The sequence below is a fragment of the Electrophorus electricus genome, chromosome 23, assembly GCF_041902795.1.
Source record: "Electrophorus electricus isolate QZ-2024a chromosome 23, ASM4190279v1, whole genome shotgun sequence".
Classification (NCBI taxonomy): Eukaryota; Metazoa; Chordata; class Actinopteri; order Gymnotiformes; family Gymnotidae; genus Electrophorus; species Electrophorus electricus.
This window is the reverse complement of record NC_137519.1, coordinates 8,587,073-8,595,030: the sequence shown is the minus strand read 5'-3', so window position 1 is coordinate 8,595,030 and position 7,958 is coordinate 8,587,073. Positions and strand designations below refer to the sequence as shown.

General features: G+C 41.8%; 1 protein-coding gene across 2 annotated transcripts; it reads left to right on the top strand.

Annotated features, from left to right (window-relative positions):
- The first annotated feature begins 62 nt into the window (after nucleotides 1-62).
- On the top strand, nucleotides 63-7,339 carry lipca (lipase, hepatic a). 2 transcript variants are annotated; one of them, XM_035521089.2, is made up of 9 exons: nucleotides 63-225; nucleotides 1,505-1,683; nucleotides 2,012-2,191; nucleotides 2,458-2,578; nucleotides 2,885-3,124; nucleotides 3,797-4,039; nucleotides 4,444-4,558; nucleotides 5,502-5,717; nucleotides 7,052-7,339. In XM_035521089.2, the coding sequence occupies exons 1-9, from the start codon at nucleotides 144-146 to the stop codon at nucleotides 7,143-7,145; spliced, it is 1,470 nt and encodes a 489-aa protein (XP_035376982.1). In that variant the 5' UTR covers nucleotides 63-143; the 3' UTR covers nucleotides 7,146-7,339. The 2 variants fall into 2 exon arrangements, with proteins under 2 accessions (XP_035376982.1, XP_081562690.1); XM_081706564.1 differs by lacking the exon at nucleotides 1,505-1,683 and having other exon boundaries at nucleotides 96-225.
- Nucleotides 7,340-7,958: the final 619 nt, after the last annotated feature.

Here is a 7,958-nt window from a genome sequence, read left to right as displayed (position 1 = left end):
CTTAAAAGGTACCGACAAATATCACCTACCCTCCTCTGTTCCTTTCCCCTTCCTGAGAGAGAGGACAGGGGGAGAGAGGGAGAGAAAGAGAGCTGTGGGAAGCTGTGGGAAGCTGTTGGACTAGTTGGCTCTACGGAAGCACCATGGCCATCGTTAAAGTGCTGTCTTTCCTTCTAATCACCTTACACCTGTGTGACGGGAAGAGAGGACAAGCAGAGCCAGCAGGTGGGGGCTTTTTTTTTTAAACACACGGAAAGCACTTTGGCTTTTTGAAAAAGACCCGTTTTATTAGCCGCCAAGATGCTTCTGGACAGGAAACGTAAGCCAGCATTCTCTCGTGCCATGCGCTAGGCTTTGATGCTCATTTTCAGTCTCTGTCAGGTCGGTCAACGCTCCTTTGATAACAGAGAGGGACGTCAGCAGATCTGTTTTAATGCCAAATGTGTTTAGCAATGCCAAAGCTGTTTTGGCCAAAATGCAGCAAAAGTAAACGCAATCTGTGTGAATGCAGAAGACACACCTGTAAAAAGTGTACATACTTCTTGCATAGAGTAACCCAACTCTGTGTGCCATTTAAATCTCTTTACTGGAAGGAATCTCTTCACTCCACAGACTTATTCTGAACACTCGCACACACAATACACAAGCCTGAGGTTAAGATGAGTTTGTAGAAATTATGGAATATCCGTATCCATGAGAACGTGTACACGTACTCACATGTGCTCACTTAAAGCAGTGTTTCCTAGTTCTGGTGTTAGAGTATCCCTGCACTGTACAGTACAGTGACTTCCCTGCTCTGACACACTTTTTAAAATTGATGAAGGATTGTTTATTCTAATGAGTTGAGTTAAGTGTCTGTGGACCCACAGGACTGGTGCTGGAAGACACTGGTCTGGACTAGCAATGCACGACATAAGGCCTGGATACATATCAAATTTATTTATATAGTGCTTTTTACAACAGATGTTGTCACAAAGCATCTTTACAAATGTCCAAACCCAAAGTGAGCAAGCCAAGGGTGACAGTGGCAAAGGAAAACTTCCTAGAGCACGAGGAAGAAAGCTTGAGAGGAACCAAGACTCAAGGGGGGCCCGTCCTCCCCTGGCCGACACTGATCACCACGATAGCAACATCTTAGCAAACACAGTGAGGACTGTAGAAAAGGTGTCTGTAACAAGACGAAATTATAAATATTTTTGAAGGTAATAAAGGTAAAAATAAAAACTGTGGATACGTGTGCCGCATGGCTTTGACTTCTCAAGAGTAATTGAGTTGTTTACTCTTCATTTTCATTACTAAAAAATGTTTCACAAGCTCTAAACATGTTTTTTTAAATCTGGTTTTCACCTGTACATTGTGAAACCTCACAGATCCTTGGATTGTAGATAACATTTTAGAGACAACTGAGAGACAAAAAATGAACAGATATTGTTATTCTCTTATGAAACCAGGATTAGGCAAACAGAGCAGGGAAGCTCAGAGCTTTTGTTTGTCCGTCTTGCAGATGGCAAGCTCACGGCCAGGATGAAAATGCCCTATGCACCCAAGTCTGTGTTCAGGTTGTACATGGGTGGGGAGGACATAGAGGACTCTTGCGTGGTGGAGCTGTTCCGGGCTGACACACTGCAGGCGTGTGGCTTCAACCACAGCCACCCGCTGGTCATCATTACCCACGGCTGGGCGGTAGGGGAGCTTCAGTAATCAGAGGGAGGCATACCTTAAACTGAATTCGAAAGTATAAAAGCATAAGCAACTGGCTAGACCTGCAGCCAACTAGTCAATGATGGATTAAAGGCAGTGTTCGGTGAAAAGGCACTCGTCTGCTTTAGGTTTAATCTAATCTCGGTTTCTCAAAACAGATCAAATAGAATATCCATTTAAGTATCACTGATGCTATTATATTAGTCAATCATATAATGTAATGTATAACAACAGAATACAGTAGGGAAAAAAATGACTAATTAAAAATTTAGAATTTAAACTTACTCCAATTTTTTCTGTGTGGCTTTAGATGGATGCAGTTTTGGAGAAGTGGATTACCAGGCTGGCTGCTGCGCTCAAGAGTACACAAAAAGATATCAATGTTCTGGTCACTGATTGGCTGGAGCTAGCACAGCAACACTACCCAATCGCTGCTCAAAACACACGTATTGTGGGGCAGGACATTGCCCAGCTACTCATATGGCTGGAGGTGAATTTATGAGGGAGTCTCAATCCCATACTCTTAATATTTAATGGACAATGCCTTATCAGGGTACAGAGTGTACAATGAAACCATGCACTGGCAGATCTCGAGACACGCTGAGACATCTATGTAAAAAAAAATCAAATATGACTATAGCATACAGAGAATAAAATGTATGTTGTTAAGCTCCTCCAGTGGTTTATGAAGTCCAGCTGGACATAAATGAAGGTGTAAAGTCAGAACCTTTTTATTGGTCCATCTCCCTCCACTAGGATTTCATCCAGGTTCCTGTTGGTAGGGTACATCTGATTGGATACAGCCTGGGAGCTCACATAGCAGGCTTTGCGGGCAGGACCCTGGCTATGTCAGGGAGAACCCTGGGGAGAATTACAGGTTAGACAAATCAGTTTTATAAATATCTATTAAAACATTTCAATGTAATGTTAACAAGTGTTAATAAATAGCAGTTCAATGCAAAAATAGTCTATATAGTGTAAGGACAACAATTGTGTCTACAATGGATTAATTTGACAATTTCTATTTGGCAATTTTTAAAAAATAAAATCATGGCCTTGTTTCTGCATCAAATTGCCCTCATTGTATAAGCAAACAGATTTAAAAAGCAAATAAATGTCCACCTATTGTCTACTAAGCACTTTGACAGAGTAAGCCACTGATGTGTTGGGTTGGCGTGTGCAGGTCTGGACCCTGCTGGCCCCCTATTCGAGGGCATGTCACACGCTGCGCGCCTGTCCCCACACGATGCCAGGTTCGTGGATGCCATCCACACGTTCACGCAGCAGCACATGGGGCTCAGTGTGGGCATCAGGCAGCCTGTCGCCCACTATGACTTCTACCCCAACGGAGGGGCGTTCCAGCCTGGATGCCAACTGCACGTTCAGAACCTGTATGCCCACCTGGCAGAGCACGGCCTTATGGGTGAGTCGTACACAGAGGAAGGGATATGGGTAGGGAGATGGAATGCATAAACAAATATGGAAATGGCAATTAAAGATTAATGATTAATTAAAGATTAATTAATAAAATAAAGGTGGAGCACGCTACAAATTCAAAATGTGTGCAGCTGGTGATAAAGTAGAAAGATGTAACTCCCTCAAAACGATCTCGCAGATAAAAAGAACATGGGTATAAAAGAAGCTATCGTCCGCACATCTTAATCAGCCTGAATTTATCACTGGGCCACCTGTACTACTGAGGCCAAGGCATTCATGAGAACGGCGACGGATTTAAGATACCTACTCTAATAGCAATGTAATGGGTCTTGTGACTGACAGACTTTTTATGGAGAGGGACAGGCAGGGCAGGGGAGTCACTGATTAAATGCTACCGACTTTTCCCCCTAAAGAAGGAGCTGCTATGTTTTCCAACACCACCTGTCTCATCACTCATTTCTGTCTCCAGGTTTTTTTTTGTTTGTTTGTTTTTGTTTTTGTTTTTTTAAGGCCTCGAACACAAGAGAGTTGTGAGTGATGGTTACGCGGCCGGAGAATAAATGTGTTGATAACGATAGAAACAACCTCTGCAAGAGAGAGAAAAAAAAAAAAAAGAATCAGTGAAAACTAGCCTCCGTTTCTGTTCGCGTGTCTGCAGGTTTCGGGCAGACAGTGAAATGTGCCCACGAGCGCGCCGTGCACCTTTTCATCGACTCGCTCCTGCACCCAGACAAGCAGATAACGGCCTACAGGTGCAGCGACCACGTCGCGTTCGACAAGGGCGTCTGTCTGGACTGCAGGAGGAACCGCTGCAACACTCTGGGCTACGACATCAGGAAAGTGCGCACAAGCACCAGCAAGAGGCTGTACCTCAAAACCCGCTCGCTAATGCCCTATAAAAGTAAGACGTCACTATACAATATACAGTGTTTACAACATAACATAAGAGACAAATGTTTAAAACAGCTGCTGCCTCTGCATAAGTTTTGAAACATTAATTCAAGCTCCAGTCCACGGGAGAAAATCCATTTACAAACTAATGGGAAGCTGTGGGGAAGGATGTTAAGCCCGTGGTACTTTATGTACACAGCACACAGACGGTTTAGTTGTGTTTGAACCTTTCCTGTATTTTGTCTTTCTGAGATCCGTCTATCGGTTTTGCCGACGGCTTGATCCTATTTTGATGAAAATTGTTTAGACTAGAGAATCTTCTGTATGCGCCGAAAGGAATGATGTTCTCAGACGACAGCTTGCTCGGTGAGTATGAGGATTCCTCCTAATGGCGTTCTTTCCCTTCGTCTGCAGTGTACCACTTTCAGTTCAGGATTCAGCTTTTCACGCAGACTGAAAAGGCGGATACTTCTCTGAGCATCAGTCTCACTGGCACTCTGGGAGAGAGTGAAACCCTGCCAATCTCCCTGTAAGTTCTTTTATTTACTGCCTGCAAAATCGGTGTCAGCCAAACACGCCTCACTTACAGCCAAGCTGACACGTCTGCTCGCATTAACCTGCATCAAGAGATGCCTTTGGTTCCACGCAGGCCACGTTTTCTGAGAACAAGTCGGTATCCCTCGTAACAAACATGAACAATGTTTGCATCACACCTTGATTGTACCGTGAATCAGGAACAGACGACACGGTTTGGTTCCAAGCCCAGCATATTAGACTGAGGCTATTGCGATTATATCTCATTAATGTCATCAGTGGTCAGACTTGAATTGTCTCCCAGTTTACATGAAGGCTCTGGGAATTATTTACTATAAGCCGGCAATAGTAGTATTAAAAGAAAAATAATAACATGATTGTATTATATGCATGAGCATAAATGTTTTAGATACATATAAGTATGAACAATGGAGTCTGCTCAGTTTACAATCATCACGCACCCGTACATTTCATGTGGCCATATAAAGCAGTTATAACTGGGGTGGGGTGGGGTGAAGTGAAAATAAGAGTAAGTTTTTAAAATAGCACAATCATTACAATGAGCTGGTACAGTACTGTATTATACAACAGTACAGAATTATACAAATTATTCAGGATAAACAAGCATTTGAGAGCTTTGCTTTCAGACAGTGACCTGCACCTTTCATGTTCCATGATTCATTTTGCTTATGTTTGTGACATTGGCCACAAATCACACTATAGCACATTTGTTGCAATCTGGAACAAAAAAGGGTGAATTAATCAGATTAGGAACAACAAAACAACACAAACCAACAAATGTTTTCTAATGATGTTCATATAGCCTTGGTAACTGATTTCCGAAGATCTTACATCAGTGAAATTTGAATATAAATATAAATCAGAGTGTAACATGTTGCTCACTATGTGGGTCCTCTTTTCCTGTCTCTGTCCTTTAGAGTAGAGGAAATCTCAGGCAATAAGACCTACACTTTCCTGATCACCCTGGACACGGATATTGGGGATCTGATGATGGTGTATGTTAGCTGGGATGTGGGCCCACTGTCTAGCATGTGGAGCAAAGTAAAGACCATAATGCACTGGGGCAGTAGCGAGGAGGGGCCTCAGCTTGCCATTGGCAAGATCCGAGCCAAAGCAGGGGAAACTCAGCAGAGGTAAGTGCTCCTACTGCTCACCTGGTGGAGGTCATGGGTTTGACTCCCAGGGAATGCTTGTACTGTCACTTAGGATTATGTAAATCACTTTGGATAAGAGCATCTGCTAAATGAAAATGCTCGTGGGGGAGAATCAGGTGCAGGAAGTGCATAGATTTCCTGTTTGTACACACCCTTGGGTTGCTTTTTCCTGAGACAAATGAATCCACAAACTCCCATAAGTGTGGGACATCAAAACATTTTATTGACAATAACAAAGAAACAAACAAACAAATTAATTAATTGATTATTATATATTATAATATATAATTATGTATATTAATTATATATAATTAAACAAGCAATGTTTTGACATCCCGCATGTCACATAAATCACATCTAAAAATTTGGCATTTTTTAATTCGTTAAAAAATGGTCGAGGAATACTGCAGAGATGGGAGCTTAAGCGAGAAAATGGAAGAGGAAGAGTGGAAATGAGGTGACCGTTCAGACCTAGCAACCATTGTCAGGGCCAGGGCAGAGGAGCCAGGGTGGAGGGTGCAGTTCCTTGAATGTTTCTGCCTTTTTCCAAGTGTATTAGATGAGTGGTTGCATTCAGTTTTCAGTGTTGAAAGGGCAGATCTTAAACCAAGATCTGAAATGAGTCCCCTGCTTAAGTTTAGGTCCATGATTTTGGCCATCTTGGCCTTAATATTACAGTTGCTGGATGGGTGTCAGATGTGGTGCCAGTGTGATGTAATGCTGATGCTTCTAGGGTGTATTGCTGCCATGGTTGCACAACCAGACTAAACAGACCCATCACAAGATGCAGCTAGGCCAGTCTGCATGTTTTAACAGTGTTAAGTAAACCTATTGTGAAACTGAAGTGGTCTTTTCCCACTAACTGGCCATTGAGTAGTTTCTGACATCCACTTGGAGCTTTGCAGGGATAAGACAGAGAAATGCCAGTCTGCTTGTTCAGAAATGCAGGTGTTATCTTGTCATTTCAGTTTCCGTAAGGACACATTGTGGTTTCCAGCAGTACCTCTTGGCAAAATCAACTTGGCCAATTTAATTTAAAGGCTAGAATCAGTGATTTTATAAAATCATTTTTGTTAACACATTTCTAATATAGGCCCATATGAAAGGATTGAGATATTTCTAGATTTATTATACTCTGTGAATCATTAAAACATTATAAATTAAGACAGAACAACATCTTTGTGTAAAATAATACAAATTTTACACAATGCAGTTTTTTTTCTTCCAGATCTTTGCAGTTGGCCCCACCTAGTGGTAATCTAAAGTACTGAATTACAAAAGCTGTTATAAATTGTTTTTCCTGTTCTCTCCAGAACAACATTTTGTTCACAGACAGCGGATGTGGTGTATATTCGGCCATCTGAGGAAGAGGTGTTTGTTCGCTGTGAGAAAAGGACACACAGCTGACGAGACTGTGCACTCTAGAGGGTGTTGAAGCGTGGCTGCCGTTACCTTGAGAGTGTACGACGCGAAAAGTGACGAGGGAGCGTGGAGGAAGGATGGTTGCCTCGTTATAGGGGATATGCTTGATGGTTTGTTTATACGTTAGGCTTAATTGTTTGCAAATTTTTACGTGTAATTAATAAAGACATTAAATAGTAGACTAGTGTGATGTGCATTCCAATAACCAGCAAATAATTCAACAAGTACAATTTCTCGTGACTATTTTTCACAACTATAAAGAGTAGCTTATGTCCACCTAATAGGTTTCAATTATAAAAGATTATTATCTCACAAAGATTTAACTGGATTGATTAAACAAATTAATCCAAATCACCTTTTGAGAACTCTGCACGTACAAATGAGGCCTATGTGGTAGATAGGTGGCATAAACAAAAATTACTGTTAATGAGATACTTGATCATTTAAGTAGATATAGAGACTTGGGGATACTTGAATGGTCCAGTGTTGTAGCAATTTTCAAAGGACACCATAAAGGACAGCTGGCAAACAAGACATGCCAGTTAGCACTAAACCATGGGAATGCTGTCATATTCACTGAGGAACGGAGGCTGACTCAGAACAGGGATGACAAAGTCGGAGTGGGAACGGAGGTTTGGGGGGGCGGGGGGGTAATAAGACGCTATTCAAATAAATAAATTCATTAGCCAAAATTCATCTTTAGAGCTTCAACACCCTTATAGTACGTGTGCCCCTTAATAAATAAGGTAATTAATACTGATCACTAAGAATCTGTGACTCTTTTAAGTAAATGGTACA

Excerpts from the sequence above, each read along its gene's own strand:
- lipca (XM_035521089.2), top strand. The coding sequence starts at position 144 with ATGGCCATCGTTAAAGTGCTGTCTTTCCTTCTAATCACCTTACACCTG. Across the intron at positions 226-1,504 it reads AGGACAAGCAGAGCCAGCAG|ATGGCAAGCTCACGGCCAGG; the intron begins GTGGGGGCTTTT and ends TCCGTCTTGCAG. Across the intron at positions 2,192-2,457 it reads AGCTACTCATATGGCTGGAG|GATTTCATCCAGGTTCCTGT; the intron begins GTGAATTTATGA and ends TCCCTCCACTAG.